Source organism: Microcaecilia unicolor, chromosome 5 (genome assembly GCF_901765095.1).
Source record: "Microcaecilia unicolor chromosome 5, aMicUni1.1, whole genome shotgun sequence".
Taxonomy (NCBI): Eukaryota; Metazoa; Chordata; class Amphibia; order Gymnophiona; family Siphonopidae; genus Microcaecilia; species Microcaecilia unicolor.
In genome coordinates, this window is record NC_044035.1 from 9,925,078 (window position 1) to 9,947,890 (window position 22,813).

Sequence of the window (22,813 nt, forward strand, 5' to 3'; positions counted from 1 at the left end):
CTGTTTTGTTGGTATTGTCCGTGTTTGGATAGTCTTCCTTTAATTTGATGGGTGTCAGTTTGGTGAAGTGTGGAGTGTTTGATCAGCATAATCAAAACATGGAGTAATCAAACTCTGTACAACTGTCCTGAAATTATTTGGTTTCAATAAATTCCTCAATCTCCTCACCAATTGCAACACGTTTCTAACAATTTTATTTACATGAACTTTCATCAAGTATCACACCCAAATTTCTCAGATGTCGCACAATAGGAATCTGATCATTCTCAAACTGTAATAAATTTGGCTCACAGACTACAAGTAAAATACCAACAACAATTAGTCTGTTTATTGGCACTCAATGTATATTATTGTAGAGCAGGAAAAGACTTGAGTAAAGTGTCTACTACAACAAAACATCATAAGTAAATACAAAAGGTTAAACTTAGCTTTAATAGAAGTCATCGTTCATCTCTTCTGATAGTGTTCGCTTCTCAGCTGTCCAATCTAGCAGCTTAAATGAAATTATAAATGCAACAATCACTCATGCTCAACAGAGCCCCTCTGTTTCACTGAAAATAGCTTCTTCAGGAGCTGCCACTTTAGCCCAGCATCTTTTCTGCTGTATATCCAATCAACTGGCTGTCTCCAAGGTCTCAGTGGAGGACTCAGCTTCCCCCACAGCTCTTGCAGCTCAGCCTATCTTTCCTCGTTTCCATCAAAGCTCTCTCCAGCCCATCCTAAACCAGATTGCTATATGCGGAAATTGGACCATACAAGCCAGCTCAGCACCAGCCTTAGTTGATACAGATAGAGTTGCCATCTAAGCACCACTTGACATGGAAGAACATATGCAACCTTAAGTTTTATTTTTTTATATCTTTCATTTTCTAGTTGCAGATCCTCTGTGTTCATCACATGCCTTTTTGAATTCCGCCACAGTTTTTTCTCCACCACTACTACTACTACTATTTAGCATTTCTATAGTGCTACAAGGCGGAGCTTACAATCTAAAAGACAAAAATAAAGTAAGCAAATCAAATCAATTAATGTGTAAAGGAAGGAGGAGAGGAGGGTAGGTGGAGGCGAGTGGTTACAAGTGGTTACGAGTCAAAAGCAATGTTAAAGAGGTGGGCTTTCAGTCTAGATTTAAAGGTGGCCAAGGATGGAGCAAGACGTAGGGGCTCAGGAAGTTTATTCCAGGCATAGGGTGCAGCGAGACAGAAGGCGCGAAGTCTGGAATTGGCAGTAGTGGAGAAGGGAACAGATAAGAAGGATTTATCCATGGAGCAGAGTGCACGGGAAGGGGTGTAGGGAAGGACGAGTGTGGAGAGATACTGGGGAGCAGCAGAGTGAGTATATTTATATTTATAGGTTAGTAGAAGAAGTTTGAACAGGATGCAAAAACGGATAGGGAGCCAGTGAAGCGACTTGAGGAGAGGGGTAGTATAAGTAAAGCGACCCTGGCGGAAGACGAGACGGGCAGCAGAGTTTTGAACCGATTGGAGAGGGGAGAGGTGACTAAGTGGGAGGCCAGCAAGAAGCAGATTGCAGTAGTCTAAACGAAAGGTGACAAGGGTGTGGATGAGGGTTTTGGTAGTGTGCTCAGAAAGAAAGGGGCGGATTTTACGGATGTTGTAAAGAAAGTAACGCCAGGTCTTGGCGATCTGCTGGATATGAGCAGAGAAGGAGAGAGAAGAGTCAAAGATGACCCAAGGTTTCGAGCTGAGGAGACAGGGAGAATGAGAGAGCCATCAACAGAAATAGAAAACGGGGGGAGTGGGGAGGTGGGTTTGGGGGGAAAAATGAGAAGCTCGGTTTTGGTCATGTTTAATTTCAGGTGGCATTGAGACATCCAGACAGCAATGTCAGACAAGCACGCTGAAACTTTGGTTTGGATGCAAGGTGAGATATCAGGGGTAGAAAGGTAGATTTGGGAGTCATCAGCATAGAGATGGTAGGAAAAGCCATGGGATGAGATTAATGAACCAAGGGAAGAAGTGTAGATAGAAGAGGAGGGGACCAAGAACAGAACCCTGAGGTACACCGACAGGCAGAGGGATTTTTCCTGCCTGTCTCCAGCCAGCTTTGCTTTGCCTGCCTTGCATCCAACCTGCCTTGCCCACCTTGTCTCCAGCCTTCCTAACCCAACTTGTCTCCAGCCTTCCTAACCCACTTTGTCTCCAGCCTGCCTAGCCCTACTTATCTCCATCCAGTCTTGCCTGCGTGTCTCTAGTCTGCCTTGCCTCCAGCCTGCCTTGTCTGCCTCATCTCCAGCCTGCCTAGCCCGCCTTGCCTTCAGCCAGCCTGGCCTGCATTATTTCCAGCCCTGCCTTGCTTTCAACCTGCTTGCCTAGCCTTTTCTCCAACTCCAGCCAATCCTTCATTACTAGCTGTGCCTTGTCTTCAGTTCCTATGGAGCCTAGTGCCTAGCCCTATCTGTCCTGTGCCTAGTCCAGGTGATTTGCCTACGGCCAGCTGGGGCCTGGCTAACCCTAGGATTGACCGGGTAGCATCAACCTGGCTGTGGCCCAAGAGCTCACCTTTCCTGAACAGTGACATGAAAACAAAGGCACTTGCACCAGCGATGGCTCACCTGCACAAATGAACCACCAGATCATCACTTTAATGGTTGAGTTCCATTCGCAAATCAACAAGAGCACTTTGGTTCCTTTATAAGAAAAGACATCATCATTCATACCTTGCCTTTGAATGGCCCAGGCAGTGGCACAAACTTGCTCCAGGCGCTCCACTTGACTTGACTTTCTTTATTTTTTAAGTCGCACTCGCACTGGCACCAACGAATCAATGGCTCACCTCCGACCACGCTCCAGCTCCTTTTCCCTTCCCGCTCAATGACTCCCGCCCGCCCTCGCGGAAACAGGAAATACCTCATCAGAAGGAGGCGGGACATTGAGTGGGAAGGCGGAAGGGAAAAGCTGGGGTGAGCCGTCGTACCTGCAACTGTCTGTCGAGGCCGGGCCGTCGCTGCAACTGTCATTGTCCTGGGACTGGGAGGCGGGAGCTGACGGCAGGCTCAGCGGGGGGGGGGCACCGGTGGCGGGAGCGATCATGATGCAGTCAGGAGCGAGCGGGATCATGATGATGATGCGGTCTGAGCGAGCGGGGGTTGGAGGGAGAGGCAGAGTTGAGGCGCGCCACAAGGGGCCCCCTTAAGCACAGGGCCCTATGCATCCGCCTCGGTCGCTTCTGCCTAAGACCGGCCCTGGAAATAGTGTTAGAGTTTCATTTTCAAATCCCTTTCACATGCATAGTTATGTGTAAAGTAGACAGACATTTTGTGCCTGCATTGTATGCATTAGGCCATATTTTCAAAAGGAAAGTTCATGAGAAGTCCTGAGGATACTTTGCTCCTTAGGGAAAATCATTATTCCCTCCCCTATCTGCAGCATAAATTACTTCCTGAGAAAGGTCCTAAAAAGTTCAAGATGTCACAATGCCTAGACTGTTTTTCCAATTTTTGCCCAAGGTAGTTTCAATTTTTTTTTTTCAAGACTAAGTCCCATGTCAAAAGCTTACCATGAAATTGGGCACCTCAGGTGACAGGAGATAATATGATTAGCTCACGGTATCAAGAAATATCTGGAGGAGCAGTAAAAATTGAATCCCATTTTCTCTGGTTCTTAACTCTTTGCTCCAATCACTAGGTCATTGCTACTGTCTAACCCTGCTCTCTTTATTGTTGAAGTTGATTGAACATTGCTTTCTTTTCACAGATTTTAACTGCGATTATTTCCGATCTGTGCATTATTATTCTGAGAGTATCGTTTCCCCAAATGGATTTCTTGGATATCCTTGTGGTCTAAAATCAGCTTTTCTCACAGTAAGTCTCTCCCATATCTCAGACAGGAGGCGCATGTAACTACAGGTGTGCAGTTGTAGAATTGCCTTTCTAGTCTTTGAAGTAGTGATCGATGTGGTCAAGAGAGCTCCTGTACAACATCACCTCTGGAGATTTCTTTTGACTAATATTCAGCTGGCAGCGGTCAGTGTTTTTTAACCACTGACCAATGGCGGCCAAATTAACACTGAATATCTGGGGCTAATCGTAAAACCAGTGGCCATCAGAGTTTATGTGGGTCCCAGCCAGTATTCAGCCATTATGCAGGCCTTGGATGAAGATTGGCTGAGATCTGCGTAACTTTTAAAATGTCTCCCAGCCCCTCCAATCCCCCTCCTACCCCCAAGAATGTCCCCACATCAAATATCCCAAAACATCTCCTTCTGATTCCCTTCCTCCTGAACTAAGCAATATCCCCGCCATCATGGTAGGCCCATATTCAGCGGGGGTGTTGGTAGCAGGAGCAAAGTGCATGGAATGTTGCAACTATTTGGGTTCCTGTCAGGTACTTGTGACCTGGATTGTCCACTGTTGGAAACAGGATACTGGATTAGATGGACCATTGGTCTGATCCAGTACGGCTATTCTTACTTTCTCATGCCCTTAGTGGCTGCCTCATCAAAATGGCTTCCACGACCTCTATTGCATTGGCCTGTTCCTACACTATGAACGTAAAAGTATAACCTTTTTTTTTTTATGAATGGGCATTTCTAAAAAGTCTTTTTACCTGTATAAATTGTTGTTTTACTTGAGTAAATTGGCCTTGTGGGCAGTTTGCAGGTCCTAAAATAATTTATACCTATAGATCTTCCAAGTCAGTTTTCAAAGAGAAACTCCCCACAGTTTTCTCTGTGAAAATTCTATTAAATGCACACAGTGGGCCCTTTGGTTCCCATTTAATCTGAACCTGTAGACGTGTGTGTGTGTGTGGGAGGGGGGTGTTTCTTGGGGGGGGGGGGGGGGCATGCCCCATCACACACTTTTATGACAGCACCACTAAAATTGTGGCTGGCAGGGATGCCCAAGATCTGCCAGCCAAAGAGATTTGTCACCAGAGCCCTAGTCCATGCTGTCTGAGAAGCAGGAAGTCGGCAAAGTGCTCCAGCCACAGATGCCGGCACGTCCAGGTATACCCAGTTTATACAATTAAACTGAGCATGTGCGGAAATGCTGGTGTCTGAGGCTCCTCATGTAGCACAGCCCCAGGCTCTGGCAAGGAATGTCTTTAGCTGGTGGGGCTTGAGCATCCTCAGCAACAAAGGAATGATTGGGGGGGGGGGGGGAGGGGAGTGGTAGCGGGGGAAGGGGGGACCTGTGAGGAAATACTTGATGTCCTCTATTCCCCCCTAGGCTTTCCCAAAATTCAAGTTCTGGCTTCACCCCTGCTGCTTGTGAGCATGTGCAAAGTACACCTTGGAAAGTATGCACATGAAAATGAAATGACTGGTCCCTCCCCAAACCTAACCCTTACTACATCCTTTTCCCCCAAGAGACAAATGCACAGCATGCAAGCTTTTATCTGCCCTAAGAGGGAGCAATATAGAAGCCACACTTTTACATGGGTAAACTAGCATTTTCTTGCATTATAGACATCTCTCACACATATGTCAGACATGTCTCTCACAGACGTTGCTAATAAACAGGCCCAGTCACACCTTGTAAGAGTTAAGCCATCACATCACGCATACATTTAATCTGATTGAACAGAGGCATTTCCAGGGATGGCACTGGATCAAGGGACTACAGGTTTTATGTTCAAATCTATACATCGTTTTACTTCATTTTGCCACCCCAAACTGCTGGATTTAAGGAGGACTGTGGGTCCATTCTGGATAAGCCCTTGAACAGAAGAAACCGATCACATACCTGTCAATATTAAATATTTATTTTTGTTACATAGTAACATAGTAGATGACGGCAGAAAAAGACCTGCATGGTCCATCCAGTCTGCCCAACAAGATAACTCCTATGTGCTACTTTTTGTGTATACCCTACTTTGATTTGTATCTGTGCTCTTCAGGGCACAGACCGTATAAGTCTGCCCAGCACTATCCCCGCCTCCCACCACCGGCTCTGGCACAGACCATATAAGTCTGCCCAGCACTATCCCTGCCTCCCAACCACCAGCCCCGTCTCCCAACCACCGGCTCTGGCACAGACCGTATAAGTCTGCCCAGCACTATCCCCGCCTCCCAACCACCAGCCCCGTCTCCCAACCACCGGCTCTGGCACAGACCGTATAAGTCTGCCCAGCACTATCCCTGCCTCCCACCACCAGCTCTGGCACAGACCGTATAAGTCTGGCCAGCACTATCCCCGCCTCCCAACCACCAGCCCTGCCTCCCAACCACCGGCTCTGGCACAGACCGTATAAGTCTGCCCAGCACTATCCTCGCCTCCCAACCACCAGCCCCACCCCGCGCTTTCCCACTCATGGCAGGCTCTATGCGGCTTACGTGGGGCAATGGAGGGTTAAGTGACTTGCCCAGAGTCACAAGGAGCTGCCTGTGCCTGAAGTGGGAATCGAACTCAGTTCCTCAGTTCCCCAGGACCAAAGTCCACCACCCTAACCTCTAGGCCACTCCTCCAGTCAATATGGGCAGAATTGTCCCGTTAGTGAAACATTTTCAGAAAGAAATAGACTCATTCTACAGGTGTCTTTGTTTCTTGCAGGACTGCTTCACATGTCCCAAAAGAGGATGCCCAATGATGGGACACTACGCTGATTCCTATGATGGTATCACAAATAAGTCTCAGATATTTCAGTTACGTACAAGATCGAATGAACCTTATTCCCGTGAGGCTTTTCTTAATTTACTTTCTTTTAAATATGTGTTTTGTACAAAAGTTTCTCGTTATCAGATTGCGTTCCATAAGACCGTTGTATAAGAGAAACCTTGGGGGTATGAATCATGCAGATTATTCGGTACTTGTTTCTTAGAGCAGTCTGTACACCGGTGTTCATAGAAGACAACTTTTCGGGGGTGCTAGGCCCAATGGAAATAACCCCTCCCTGGACACATACAAGGAATTTTCTCAATATCGGGGGTGCTCAAACACCCACAGCACCCATAGAGTCGGCTCCTATGCCGGTGTTCATACAGTTTCAAGAGAGACATGAAGATGAGACATGGCAGAAGGAAAGGGGGGAGTGAACTACGTTATGGATAAAAAAAGCAAAGAGGAAGGGGGGAGCACTTACTATAGGGTGTCATCTCTTCACCACCCTTAACTCCCTCCTAAAAGTGCCCCCCGCTCCTACTCCCCCTTCTCTCTCTCCTCAATCACTGGCCGACTATTTCCGCGACAAAGTGCAAAAGATCAACCTTGAGTTCACGACCAAGCCACCACCTCCTCTTCACCCTTTAACCCTCTCCCTCAGCCAACCTACCCAGGTCTCCTTCTCCTCTTTTCCTGAGATCACCGAGGATGAAACTTCCCGCCTTCTTTCCTCCTCGAAATGCACCACCTGTTCCTCTGATCCCATCCCCACCAACCTACTCAACACCATCTCCCATACTGTCACCTCCACCATCTGTCACATCCTCAACCTCTCTTTCTCCACTGCAACTGTCCCTGACACCTTCAAGCACGCCGTTGTCACACCTCTCCTCAAAAAACCTTCACTTGACCCTACCTGCCCCTCCAACTACCGCCCCATCTCTCTTTTACCCTTCCTTTCCAAAATACTTGAGCGCACCGTTCACAGCCGCTGCCTTGATTTTCTGTCCTCTCATGCCATCCTCGATCCACTTCAATCCGGTTTTCGCCCTCTGCACTTGACAGAAACAGCACTCTCTAAAGTTTGCAATGACCTACTCCTGGCCAAATCCAGATGTCACTACTCCATCCTCATCCTCCTCGATCTTTCCGCCGCGTTTGACACTGTCAACCATGATTTACTTCTTGCCACGCTGTCCTCTTTTGGGTTCCAAGGCCCTGTCCTCTCCTGGTTCTCCTCTTATCTCTCCCACCGCACCTTCAGGGTACACTCCCATGGATCTTCCTCCACTCCCATCCCACTATCTGTTGGAGTTCCCCAGGGATCTGTCCTTGGACCCCTTCTCTTCTCAATCTACACCTCTTCCCTGGGCTCGCTGATCTCGTCTCATGGTTTTCAGTATCATCTTTATGCTGATGACACCCAGCTATACCTCTCCACACCTGACATCACCGCAGAGACCCAGGCCAAGGTATCGGCCTGTTTATCCGACATTGCGGCATGGATGTCCAACCGCCACCTGAAGCTGAACATGTCCAAGACCGAGCTCCTCATCTTTCCTCCTAAACCCACTTCTCCTCTTCCTCCACTCTCTATCTCTGTTGATAACACCCTCATCCTCCCCGTCCCATCTGCCCGCAACCTCGGAGTCATCTTCGACTCCTCCCTCTCCTTCTCTGCGCATATCCAACAGACTGCCAAGACCTGTCGCTTCTTCCTCTTCAACATCAGCAAAATTCGCCATTTCCTCTCTGAGCACACCACCAGAACTCTCGTCCACGCTCTCATTACCTCTCGCCTTGATTACTGCAACTTACTCCTCACTGACCTCCCACTTAACCGTCTATCCCCCCTTCAATCCGTTCAGAACTCTGCTGCACGTCTTATCTTCCGCCTGGACCAATATACTCATATCACCCCTCTCCTCAAATCACTTCATTGGCTTCCGATCAGATATCGCATACAATTCAAGCTCCTCCTCCTTACCTACAAATGCACTCAGTCTGCGGCTCCTCACTACCTCTCCACCCTCATCTCCCCCTATGTTCCCGCCCGTAACCTCCGCTCACAGGACAAAGCCCTTCTCTCAGTACCCTTCTCCACCACTGCCAACTCCAGGCTCCGCTCATTCTGCCTTGCCTCACCCCATGCCTGGAACAATCTTCCTTTACCCATACGCCATGCCCCCTCCCTACCCATCTTCAAATCTCTGCTTAAAACTCACCTCTTCAATGCTGCCTTCGGCGCCTAACCGCTCGAGATATATAGAATGCCCCAATCTATCCACCCTATCAGATTAACTGTTCACTCGTCCTCTAGATTGTTCACTTGTCTTTAGATTGTTCTCTTGTCTTTTAGATTGTAAGCTCTTTGAGCAGGGACTGTCCTTCTATGTTTAAATTGTACAGCGCTGCGTAACCCAAGTAGCGCTTTAGAAATACTAGTTAGTTAGTTAGTTAGTTAGAGCTTGCTGCAAAGTGCACAACGGGAACTACCCATACACATCCTTGAATAAAAAGGTTTTAAAATCAGCTTTAAATGCCTGGAGGACTGGAGCCCTCAGAGCTGTGGTCAATATGCTCCACAGTTCTAGGCCCAAAACTGCAAACAGATGAACGCCTGGTGGCCCGCATAAACCACATCCCTAGGTGTTGGGTGTGATTAGTCTATTCTGCTTGGCCGACCGGAGAGCCCTAGACAGCGTATAGGAATTGATATATTGAGAAAGATACGTAGGTTCCCCCGAGGAGGATTGTGTAAGTGAGCTGGTGGGAGAAAGGTAGCCAGTGCGCACTTTTTAAATGTGGAGTGATATGATCATATTTCCCAATGTTATGTGTGAGCCTGAGAGAGGTGTTCTGCATCAACTGTGAGCGATGAAGGTATAATGAATTACAATAATCGAGTCGACTGATGATGTGAGAGTGGATCAGAATATTAAGTGCAGGGGTACAGTTCTCGCTGCTGCCGCAACTCCTGTTCATGCTCTATCTCACCTTCTGCTTCCTGAGGGGCGCTGGGGTTGTCTCCATAACTCCCTCTGGTGTCTCTGCTCCTCCACTGGCTTGAAGGGCCAGCCACACTGCTTCCTCCCACGCCTCGAGGTGCGCACCGCAACCCGAGGTTTAAAGGGCCCACGTTGCAAAACCTGCCAGTACACCCAGCAATTACATAATCAGCCCGGATCTATTTAGAGCAGTGCTGGACTCTCCAGTGCTGCCTTTGCAACAGGTCCTTTGCCTTTTTTTGCCTTGCCTGTAGCCTTGTGCCAACCTGCCTTGCCTCACCTCCTGCCCAGCCTTGTTCCCCAAACCTTTCCCCCCTGACCTGCCTTGCCTCCATCTGTTTCTGCTCACCCCAGGTCCTGATTCTGATGGGCCTGCTCCCATGGGCTCTTTTCAGAGCTACTTATTAGCCTTCTGTCTTCTAGGAGTGCTCGCTTGCCATCAGTCAGGATCTTCCTGACCTCCGGGTTGGGAGGACAGTGGTTTTCTGATTGCGGCCCATGGGCTCACCCTGCTAGTCTAGTGACAGCTGTGTTAAAAAGGGCCCTGGCCCACAAGAAAAACGACCCCACCACCCCACCGTCAGCGCAGGGCCCTTTTTTCTGCAGCTTGATAAAAGGGCCCCGGAATTAACCTTGGAAGGTCATGTCAAGGGTCATAATGTTAGATCTCTGGTTGTTTCAAATGGTATCTGAACTCAGTTCAGGAGGAGATCAATAGAACTGAGGCATGACTCAAGAATGCAAGAACTGCTCTGTATACTTAAAGAAGTCTTTACATCTTCAATGAAAAAGCTCTGAAAAATCATTTTCTGTGAGTGCCATTGATGCCAATCCGTGTAATTTGTGAACACTAAGTCTGAAGTAGAAATGGACCACCATTCTCAATCTGTATGATGAATATAATTTGCTCTGCATAACTTCTGTCTGTGTTTAATTTTGCTTTCCAGAGTGGCTCTATAAATTATCTGTCAATATACGATCAAATGATAACTACTTTCTATTAACTTCTGTCTGTGTTTAATTTTGCTTTCCAGAGTGGCTCTATAAATTATCTGTCAATATACGTTCAAATGATAAATACTTTGTATTCACTGTGGTTTTGTACAGACAAAATGGGAAAACACAGACATACAAAGTTAACAGGTGAGTGTGAGAGGTCAACAAGGGATGTGGATCTCACAATGTTACCATGGTTAATGTAAATCTTCTCAGACTGAATATTTCACCAGAAACTCATATTATTGGTTTATTTGGTAGACGTTAGAGTGACCAACTTTCCAAAGCTTTGTGGAAGCATATTTTGGAACATGTCCAACCTTTTGATATTTCTTTACATTCGGAGGGCCGAGACATATGTGTGTGCATGTGAACACACTCAAGCTTCTCTTTTTCTCCCCCATGCAACTCTTTCTTTACCCATTCTCTCTCTCTTTCTCTCATATGTATCTCCCTGCCTTCACCCATTCTCTGTCTCTCTCTCTCTCTGTCTCTCTCATATGTACTCCCTGCACCTGGCAGGTAGCATTGCCCTTGTCTCTCTCTCTCTCTCTCTTCCTATGCAGTATTTCCCCTCTCTGCTGTCTCTCCAGTCTATTCAGCATTAACTGTCTCTCTCCCCCACCTCCTATTCACTATTACCCTATCTCTTGGTTGAGATGATGGTGCAGGAATGAATGATTTAGATTTGTTAGGAACTGTGCGACATTCTGGGAAAGGGGGAGACTGTTCCAAAAGGATGGGCTCCACCTTAACCAGAACGGAACCAGGCTGCTGGTGCTAACTTTTAAAAAGGAAATAAAGCAGTTTTTAAACTAGAATGGGTAGAGGGGGCAGAAGCTGACAGTCGCCCAGGAGCACCTTTGAAACAGGATATACTATTAAAACAGGATATTTAGGGAATCCCAGTAGAGAGGTTTCAACAATGCTTAAAGTAAGCCAGGCGTGCTTAATGAGAGAGCAGGGTAAAGGATGTGCATTATCCCCTTCAACGTTTAAGCAGCTTGTAGATCAAAGGAAAAAAAACACAATTTGAAGTGCCTGTATACAAATGCTAAAAGCCTAAAAAATAAGATTGGAGAGTTAGAATATATAGCACTAAATGATGAGATAGATATACGGGCTCATTTTCAAAAGTGAAGGACGCCCATCTTTCGACATAAATCAGAAGATGGACGTCCTTCTCACAGGGTCGTCCAAATCAGTATAATTGAAAGCCAGTTTTGGACGTCCCCAACTGCTTTCCGTCACAGGGACAGCCAAAGTTCAATGGGGCATATCGGAGGCATAGCGAAGGCGGGACTTGGACGTGCCTAACACTTGGACGTCCTCGGCCCATAAAGAAACAAGGACGTCCCTGACGAACACATGGACAACTTTACCTGGTCGTGTTTTTCTTACGACCAAGGCACAAAAAGATGCCCTAAATGACCAGATGACCACCGGAGAGAATCGGGTATGACCTCCCCTTACTCCCCCCGTGTTCACAATCCCCCTCCCACCCTCAAAAAAAATATCTTTAAAAATATTGATTGCCAGCCTCTATGCCAGCCACAGAGGTCATACTCAGGTCCATGACAGCAGTATGCAGGTACCTGGAGCAGTTTTAGTGGGTGCAGTGCACTTCAGGCAGGCGGACCCAGGCCCATCCCCCCTACCTGTTTCGTTTGTGGAGGAAACAGCGAGCCCTCCAAAACCCACCAGAAACCCACTGTACCCACATCTAGGTGCCCCCCACCCATAAGGGCTATGGTAGTGGTGTACAGTTGTGGGGAGTGGGTTTTTGGGGGGCTCAGCACACAAGGTAAGGGAGCTATGTACCTGGGAGCAATTTATGAAGTCCACTGCAGTGCCCCACAACTGTACACCACTACCATAGCCCTTATGGGTGAAGGGGGGCACCTACATGTGGGTACAGTGGGTTTCTGGTGGGTTTTGGAAGGCTCACATTTACCACCACAAACGTAACAGGTGGGGGGGGGGATGGGCCTGGGTCTGCCTGCCTTAAGTGCACGGCACCCACTAAAACTGCTACAGGTACCTGTATACTGCTGTGATGGACCTGAGTATGACATTTGAGGCTGGCATAGAGGCTGGCACAAAATATTTTGAAATATATTTTTTGAGGGTGAGAAGGGATTAGTGACCACTGGGAGTGTAAGGGGAGGTCATCCCCGATCCTCTCCGGTGGTCATCTGGTCAGTTCGAGCACCTTTTTGTGCCTTGGTCGTAACAAAAACAGGACCAGGTAAAGTCGTCCAAATGCTCGTCAGGGATGACCTTATTTTCCCATTATGGGTCGGACGCCCATGTGTTAGGTACATCCAAGTCCTGCCTTCACTACACCTCCGACATGCCCCCGGGAAGTTTGGTCATCCCCGCGATGGAAAGCAGTTGGGGACGCTCAAAATTGGCTTTCGATTATACCGATTTAGGCGACCCTGTGAGAAGGACGCCCATCTTCCAATTTGTGTCGGAAGATGGGTGTCCTTCTCTTTCGAAAATAAGCCTGAGAGTCAGCATGGGTTCAGCCAAGGGAAATCTTGTCTCACCAATCTGCCTCATTTCTTTGAAGGCGTGAATAAGCATGTGGATAAAGGTGAGCCGGTTGATTTAGTATATCTAGATTTTACGAAAGCTTTTGATAAAGTTCCTCATGAGAGACTCCTAAGAAAAATGAAGAGTCAGGGGATAGGAGGCAAGATTCTGGCGTGTATTAGAAATTGGTTATTGGACAGAAAACAGAGAGTAGGGTTTAATGGTCATTTCTCTCAATGGAGGAGAGTGAACAGTGGAGTGCCGCAGGGCTCTGTTCTGGGACCGGTACTATTTAACATATTTATAAATGATATGGAAATCGGAATGAGTGAGCTGATCCAAATTGCAGGTGATACAAAACTATTCAAGGTTGATAAAACACTTGCGGACTGTGAAATATTGCAGGAAGACCTTAGGAAATTGGAAGACTGGGTGTCCAAATGACAAATGAAATTTAATGTGGACAAATTTAAGGTGATGCACATTGGAAAGAATAATCCGAATCACAGTTACCTGATGCTAGGGTCCAACTTGGGGTCAGCGCTCAAGAAAAAGATCTGGGTGTCATTGTAGATAATACGCTGAAATCTTCTGCTCAGTGTGCAGCAGCAGCCAAAAAAGCAAACAGGATGCTAGGAATTATTAGGAAAGGGATGGTGAATAACACTGAAAATACTATAATGCCTTTGCATCGCTCCATGGTGCATCCGCACCTTGAGTATTGTGTTCAGTTTTGGTCGCTGTATCTCAAAAAAGATATAGCGGAATTAGAAAAGGTTCAAAGAAGAGAGACTAAAATGATAAAGGGGATGGAACTTCTCTTGTATGAGGAAAGGCTAAAGAGGTTAGGGCTCTTCAGCTTGGAAAAGAGACAGATGAGAGAAGATATGATTGAGGTCTATAAAATCCTGAGTGGTGTAGAACAAGTAGAAGTAAACCAATTTTTTTTACTCGTTCCAAAAGTACAAAGACTAGGGGACACTTAAAGTTACATGGAAATACTTTTAAAACAAATAGGAGGAAATATTTTTTCACTCAACGAATAGTTATGCTCTGGAACTCTTTGCCGGAGGAGGTGGTAACAGAGGTTTTAAAAAGGTTTGGACAAATTCCTGGAGGAAAACTTCCATAGTCTGCTATTGATACAGAAATGGGAAGCAACTGCTTGCCCTGGGATTTGTAGTATGGAATGTTGCTACTTTTTGAGATGGAATCTTGTCACTCTTTAGGATTCCAGAATCTTGCTATTCTTTGAGGTTCTACATGGAATGTTTGCCACGATTTGGGTTTCTGCCAGGTACTTGTGACCTGGCTTGGCCACTGTTTGGAAAACAGGATACTGGGCTAGATGAATCATTGGTCTGACCCAGTATGGCCACTCTTACGTTCTCTCTTTCTTTTAATCTAGCATTGCCCTGTTCTCTGTCTTTCTCCCCTCCCATCCAGCCTTGCCATGTTTCTGTTTTCATTTCCACCCATCCGCTCTTGTCCCATTTCTCTCTCACTTTCCATCCATCCAATTCCTTCCAAAACATAGTCCAAACCATGTTTAAACCCAGATTAATACTGCATTGATAAAAAAAAATACTTTCTCTAGTTTTCTCTTTCTTTCTCTCTTCCCCATGTCCCCCATCTTTCACCCATTCTTTCTCTCTTAAATGTAGCCCCCCCTCCACCCCCACTGCCTTCACTCTGACTCCTTCCCCTCAACTGATTGCTTCGATGGACACTGCTTCTCTGCCTTGGGTTCTCGGCTTCTCAGTGAGTGGTCCATAGAAGCTCCAGGTGAAGTCCTCCTATGGGATCCATGTTTCTCTGCTGTGACTAATTTTACCATGAAGTGAAGCTGTGCGGCACCGGAAGTTGAGATTGATATTGCGGTATTAAGTGTCATAAAGACTTGATACCACTTGAACAACCTCAACTTCTGGTGCTGTGTAGCTCAAGCTCCCGGTTAAATAAGTTGCAGCAAAAAACGGATCCCATGAGAAGACTTCACTCAGAGCTTCTGCGGCCAAGAGAATGAGGTTGTTGGGCCGGGATTTGTCCTGAGGGGCCATAGGTTGGACAAGCCTGGTATAATGTATATCCTATTGGTCAGAGAAGACTATATTAGTGTGGGTTTATGTCTCAAGAATGATAAAATTGTCCAGAGCCCTCTGGTGAAATGAAGACTCTTTACACCAGTGTTTCCCCAGTCCATCATTCCTGGAATACCTCTTGCAGTCAGGTTTTTCAGGATGAAAAAGATTTGCATATAATGGAGGCAGTGTATGCAAATCAAGTTCATACATATTCATTGTGGATGTCCTAAAAACCTGACTGGCAAGGGATACTCCAAGACTGGACTTGGGAAACTCTGCTTTACACCACTTGGTTCACCTGTGGGACTCAGTGTATGTGATTCCCAAATCAGGTCTGTTTAATGAGAAAAAAACCTCAAGGAAAAGTACTTCAAGCAATACTGTTAATTCCTCCACCTGAAAATAAATTGGGGTTTTTTTCTTTCTGAACAAGAGAAAGTACTTATGAAGAAGCTCATTTAGTACCTTCTACACAATTTAATTTGGCATACAGTTTCCTGCAAAGACAATCGTTAGCATAAGGCCTTCTGCAGATGTTATTGATGGAACATAACTGCACGATGTGGGTGCCAGCTCTGTGGGTGCAGTGGCTGCTTGAGCGCTCTCAGTACTGCGCAAACTCTTTCACGATGTTCAGAGAGAAGTCATTTGTGTAGAGTGTAACAGTTTAGTACCCTCAATCATTTTGAAATGTTGGCTCAGATTCAGAATGACATTCTTTTTTTCCCTCTTTCTTGCAGGCTTTAGATGAACATTACACATTCTGGAGGGAATTCTATACATGACGCCTAAAAAAATTGAGACCACAAAAAAATGCACTTAGCACTATTCTATAAACCTTGCCTAAAGTTAGACGTGGTCTACAGAATATGTGTAGCACCCATCCCTGTGACCAAAATTTAGGCACAGCCACTTACACCAACTAAATGTCCACCCCTAACTTAGGCGCAAACTGGGTATATTCTATAGCACTGCATGTAAATTTTAGGAATGCTCAAGACCTGTCTATGCTCTTCCCATGGCCATGCCCGCTTTTGAGATCCATATGGTAGAATTTACATGCTCTACTTTATAGAATACGCTTAGCAAGTAGTGAGCGTAAATGCTAATTAGTGCTGATAATTAGATTGTTAATTAATTTAGTGTGCAATTTGGCTAAAATTGCACGCATAACTTGAGTCACCGTATATAGAATCCCTTGGTCTGGGTCTATGTTCATTTCTCTTTTCTTACACCAATCTTAAAGGCTGAACTTTCTTGGACTATGCCGCGCTTCATTTCTCTCCTCTACTTTTGTTCACTTTTCTTTCTGAAAGTTCTTTTTTTCTAGAGGTGAACTGAAATCTGAGACTTCTTTCACTTCCATGGACATAGATCTGAAATTAGGTACCTTCTTCTTAGAGGGTAGGACCCTCCCTTCCTTTTTCCAGGGAAGATCTGCAAGCTGTGTATGCTTCCGCCATTTGACAGCTGCGATCTGCAAGCTGTGTATGCTTCCACCATTTGACAGCTGCGATCTGCAAGCTGTGTATGCTTCCACCATTTGACAGCTGCGATCTGCAAGCTGAGTATGTTTCCACCATTTGACAGCTGCGATCTGCAAGCTGTGTATGCTTCCACCATTTGACAGCTGCGATCTGCAAGCTGAGTATGCTTCCACCATTTGACAGCTGCGATCTGCAAGCTGTGTATGCTTCCACCATTTGACAGCTGCGATCTGCAAGCTGTGTATGTTTCCACCATTTGACAGCTGCGATCTGCAAGCTGTGTATGCTTCCGCCATTTGACAGCTGCGATCTGCAAGCTGTGTATGCTTCATTTGACAGCTGCAATCTGCAAGCTGTGTATGCTTCCACCATTTGACAGCTGCGATCTGCAAGCTGTGTATGCTTCCGCCATTTGACAGCTGCGATCTGCAAGCTGTGTATGCTTCCGCCATTTGACAGCTGCGATCTGCAAGCTGAGTATGCTTCCACCATTTGACAGCTGCGATCTGCAAGCTGTGTATGCTTCCACCATTTGACAGCTGCGATCTGCAAGCTGTGTATGTTTCCACCATTTGACAGCTGCGATCTGCAAGCTGTGTATGCTTCCACCATTTGACAGCTGCGATCTGCAAGCTGTGTATGCTTCCACCATTTGACAGCTGCGATCTGCAAGCTGTGTATGCTTCCACCATTTGACAGCTGCAGACTCCTCTGCATCTCTTCTAAGAAATGTTTCTGCTGCAACAGGGCTACTCAGTTGGTATGCAAATCTCTCTCATTGAGATCCTGAAAACATGACCTGCCTGTTGAACTCAAGGACCAGACTAAGTAGCCCTCTGCTACAATCTTCCTCCTCAGTGAGAAGTTTAGAATATAACTTTTTTTCTTTTTAAAAAGTTTTACCAATCAATACTCAGCCTGCAGTGGTCAGTGGGTTTTTTTAAAATGCTGCTGCGGGCAAAATTAGCTTTGGTTATTCAATATCAATATGGTTCTTATTGACTGCTATTTCCCCTATAAGGGTTCAACATGATGTACAAGTTTAAAAAGTGATGTGCAAAATACAGATCTACCTCAAAATAAAATAAAAAATAAAATCTACAGCAAAATTCAAAAGCATTCATCAGCATAATGATAAAATCAATATAATTATAATCTTTACTTTATCTTATTGGATTTACACTCCACATACGTCTGAGTCAGGGACTCAGTTCTATGTGGCTTACATTATGTTCACTCAGATAATATAATGTAATCTGTTAAACAGAAAGGTCATGACCTTTTTCCAAAATTTCAAATAGCTTTGTTCTATTCTAAGACACAGAGGGAAGGAATTCCAAAGAGATACACAAGGACTGGTAGTCTAGTGGAGGAACAGGCAGGAGCGATGCTCACTCACTCACTCCTGTCCATTGTGGCAGTGCGTTCAAAATGGCTGTCATAACCTTTAGTGACAATCTCACAGGACCAGGATGGGATCATTCCTGGACCCATATGATGTCTTTAGTCTTGAAATCTGCTCAAAAATAGAACTAAGACTATTAGCTTCCAGAAACTTTATTCTGTGGCATCTGATGGAGTCAGGACTGAAGAAGAAGTTGGCACTGCAGATCCACTTTTGATCTTGGAATCTAAGTCAGTGACTCCTGGGATATGTTCTGTGCCATCAAGGGATCTGAACCAAGAGTCTTCAGGGCTCCCACCATATCTCTTTCCTCTTTAGGCTAGGTGCAACTCCATACCTGCCCATTCTTTGTTCAGAAAATAACAAAAGTCATTCTGACTGCATTGCAAGAAGAAAGTTAACCCTAGTCACTTCTTTTTGAACTCCTTCAGTACCTTGAGGCACATAAGAAGCTTATGATTATGCCATGAATCAACTTGTCTTGGTTTTAAAGAAATAGATATGGAAAACCTCATTTTCTTAATCTCCAAGTAAAATGAAGCTGCTCAAACATCTTATCCTGTGGGCTTCAGGATTCATGAAGACCAAATTATCACACCGGTCTTTAGTTATACAATTTGTCATGAAAAAAGACCATGATGTTAAGGAGTGTCTCCTCAGTTCCCCAGAGAAAAGATGCAAACTTTTAGAGCATTTAGGGAAGAAGATCTTCTAAAAGTCTATATTGGTTCCCATGTAACTCCTTACAAGATCAATATGGACCAACTTATAGAAATGTAAAAAATGACAGCAGAAACAGACCATCGGGCTCATTTTCGAAAGAGAAGGGCATCCAAAAAGCAACAAAAAGGCACATGGGCATCCCCATGAAAGAAGGTCGCCCAAATCCAATAATCGAAACAGGGCCATAAGGACGTCCTCAGCGCGAGGACGCCCATCTACGGTCGTGTTTGCAGAGAAAGCTAAGAGTTTATTCAGTACCTGTTACCTTTGTCTGTGTGCCGTAGTCAGAGGAGAGAGCGTTAAGAGAGAAATATTGATATGTCAGAGATAGGTGTAGTGAATATAACAAGACAGGAGGAGAAAGGAGAAATTACAAATGGACAGCGGTCACTGGAAACAGAATTTACAGAAGATAAGAAAGCAGAAAAGAGAAACTGGGACCAATGTGATTGAAAAATAAAACGGCCAGACACACACAGGTAGAAGAAAGAGTTTTATTTTTAATTTATTAATTGAAATATGCTAGCTTTGGGAAATTTGCATCACAGATGTTTGTGTATTGTGTTCAGTACAAAAGGAAATGGCATTTGTTTCTCCAGTGTGGCAGTATATGCTGAGCTTAACGTCTTGGGTTTCCTAGTTTATTTTCTTGTCTTCATAGCTCTATCTCCAATTTGGGATCCCTTGTTCTGTATTTAGTGAAGGGTCCGTCTGTGTTTTGCATGTGACTGAAGTGTGATATTCATTTGCATATAGTTTCTGTGTTGAGATCTGTCCTACTTGTTCTGTGTTACTTCTATATATGTTTTGATGTTTTTGGGTCCAGTGTAATATTTGTAGTGCAGCCTATTTATAGGTTACTTCTGAGGGAATTCTGTGCCACTGCGCAATGCAGAATTTGTGCAGAATTCTGTATTTGCCTCGCTGAATTCTGCACAGGGAACAGAAAGGAACAAAAAAATTGTCAGATTTACATAAGTGTTGCCATACTGGGACAGATCGAAGGTCCATTAAGCCCACCATCCTGTTTCCAACAGTGGCCAATTCAGGTCAGAAGTACCTGGCAAGATCCCAAATAAGTACAATACATTTTAGGTTGCTTATCCTAGAAATAAGCAGTGGATTTTGCCCAAGTCCATTTTAATAATGGTCTATGAATTTTTCCTTTTAAGAAGCCATCCAAACATTTTTGTAACCCTGCTAAGCTAACTGCTTTTACTACATTCTCTGGCAACGAATTCCAGAGTTTAATTACATGTTGAGTGAAGAAACATTTTCTCCAGTTCATTTTAAATTTACTACTTTGTAGCTTCATTCCATGCCCACTAGTCCTAATATTTTTGGAAAGAGTAAATATGCTATTCACGTCTACCCATTCCACTCCACTCATTATTTTATAGACCTCTATCATATCTCCCCTCAGCTGTCTCTTCACCAAGCTGAAGAGCCCTAGCCACTTCAGAATTTCCTCATATGGAAGTCATCCCATTCCCTTTATCATTTTCCTCACCCTTCTCTGTACCTTTTCTAATTCCACTATATCTTTTTTGAGATGTGGCGACCAGAATTGAACAAAATATTTATTTATTTATTTATTTTATTTGCTACATTTGTACCCCACATTTTCCCACCTATTTGCAGGTTCAATGTGGCTTACATTATATTAGAAAAGATATAGTTGTGAACAGAGTAAGAGGTTTGTTCTAAATTAACATATTACTATGTAAGAATTAAGGAAGATAGGTCTGTGGAATAATTTACATAACACGTGGAGGCGCATAATCAAACGTCGACGGCGATCTATTGTGGCGGCGGTGCTACAGCTGGCCAGAACCGTATTATCGAAAAAGATGGCCGGCCATTTTTTTTTCGAGAATACGGTTTAGCCCGGCCAAATAGCTTGGATTTCACCGGGTTTGACATGGCCGGTTTTGTTATTCAGCGATAATGGAAAACAAATGCCGGCCATCTCCAACCCGGCGAAATCCAAGCCATTTGGTCATGGGAGGAGCCAGCATTTGTAACGCACTGGTCCCCCTGACATGCCAGGACACCAACTGGGCACCCTAGACATGTGGGTACAGTGGGTTTTGGAGGGCTCCCATTACCAGCACAAGTGTTACAGGTAGGGGGGGGAAGGGTCTGGGTCCGCCTGCCTTAAGTGCACTGCAGTACCCACTAAAAGTGCTCCAGGGACAGGACTTGTTGCTGCTGTATAAGCTTGCCACACCAGTTGACACCTGAAGACTAATGTCGCTGAAAACGTCCTTTATTTGAATAAGCACGTTTACTCACAGTTAACTGCAGATCAGAGGTTGGGCCCCACTGGCAAAGAGTCTCCCTGGTACTGAAATTAGCAGTAGGTCAGAGCTGGCAGAATGGTGTACAATGCCCTCTTTCAGCAACATTCAAGGTAAGAACTAAGTGCTGTAATGTGGCTAACACATGAAAGGGATCTAAAACTGGCTCACAAAAATGGCCACTACCTCATGGACTACCGGAAAAAAAACAGGGCACACTCTGACCCAGTTAGCAGGGGAAAGACCGCCATGGGAGTAGAGCCCACTACCCTACACCCACCACAATGCATTGCTGATGTGACTCTGCAGTACACCTAACAGAAAAGGTGTCACACTCACAACCAGGGAAAGGCTGTTGGAGGATAGAACACATTCTGCTGTCATGGAGGTGGGTACAGCATTTGAGGCTGGCATACAGGCTGACAAAAAAGGTTTTTAATTTGATTTTTTTTTAGTGTGGGAGGGGGTTGGTGACCACTGGGGGAGTATGGGGAGGTCATCCCCCATTCCCTCCAGTGGTCATCTGATCAGTTGGGGCACCTTTTTGAGGCTTGGTTGTGAAAATAAAAGAACCAAGTAAACCTGGCGAAATACTGCTTATCGCCGTTTTTTTTTTCATTATCCGCGAAAGCCGCCCATCTGGTAGCCACGCCCACGCCCGCCCATGTCCCGCCTTTGCTTCGCCAGCGACACGCCCCTTTCAACTTTCGCCGGCGAGACGACGGGAAAGCGGCGATGCTGTCAAAAAGGCAGCTTTCGATTATACCGATTTCGCTGCTTTTCCAAAATCGCCGGCCATCTCCCTATTTGTGTCGGGAAATGGCCGGTGGTTTCCAGGAAATTCACTATCCTTTCCTTCAGCATCGCTTCCATTACTTTTCCAATAACTGAAGTGAGGCTTACCGACCTGTAGTTTCCAGCTTCTTCCCTATCACCACTTTTGTGAAGAGGGACCACCTCCGCCGTTCTCCAGTCCCTTGGAACCTCTCCCGTCTCCAAGGATTTATTAAACAAATCTTTAAGAGGACCCGCCAGAACCTCTCTGAGCTCCCTCAATATTCTGGGGTGGATCCCGTCCGGTCCCATGGCTTTGTCCACCTTTAGCTTTCCAAGTTGTTGATACACACTCTCTTCCGTGAACGGTGCTCTATCCATTCTGTTCTCAGGTGTACTTTTGCCAGTCCCTCGCAGTCCTTCTCCAGGATTTTCTTCAGTGAAAACAGAACAAAAGTATCTATTTAGCAAATTGGCTTTTTGTTCATCATTATCTACATAGCGTTTCGCTGTATCTTTTAGTCTCACAATTCCCTTTTTAGTCATTTTCCTTTCACTAATATACCTGAAGAAATTTTTGTCGCCCCTCCTTACATTTCTAGCCATTTGTTCTTCTGCTTGCGCCTTCGCCAGACGTATCTCTCTCTTGGTTTCTTTCAGTTTCATCCGGTATTCCTCCCCGTGTACCTCTTCTTGAGATTTTCTATATTTCTGGAACGCTAACTCTTTAGCATTTATTTTCTCAGCCACTTGCTTGGAGAACCATATCGGTTTCCTTTTTCTCTTGCTTTTATTTACTCTCCTTACATAAAGGTCTGTGGCCCTATTTATTACTTCTTTCAGCCTGTACCACTGCCCTTCCACTTCTTGTACGTCCTCCCAGCCCATCATCTCCTTCCTCAGGTATTCCCCCATTTTACTAAAGTCAGCACGCTT

General features: G+C 45.4%; 1 protein-coding gene across 1 annotated transcript in view; it reads left to right on the top strand.

The window, feature by feature from the left end:
- LOC115471041 (pancreatic lipase-related protein 2-like) overlaps positions 1 to 22,813 on the top strand; it is a 75,984-nt gene that overhangs the window by 29,305 nt on the left and 23,866 nt on the right. Inside the window, exons 4-6 of the mRNA XM_030204709.1 lie at positions 3,717 to 3,823; positions 6,515 to 6,638; positions 10,605 to 10,713. Coding sequence (XP_030060569.1) covers positions 3,717 to 3,823; positions 6,515 to 6,638; positions 10,605 to 10,713 — 340 coding nt within the window. The remainder of the gene's footprint in view (positions 1 to 3,716; positions 3,824 to 6,514; positions 6,639 to 10,604; positions 10,714 to 22,813) is intronic.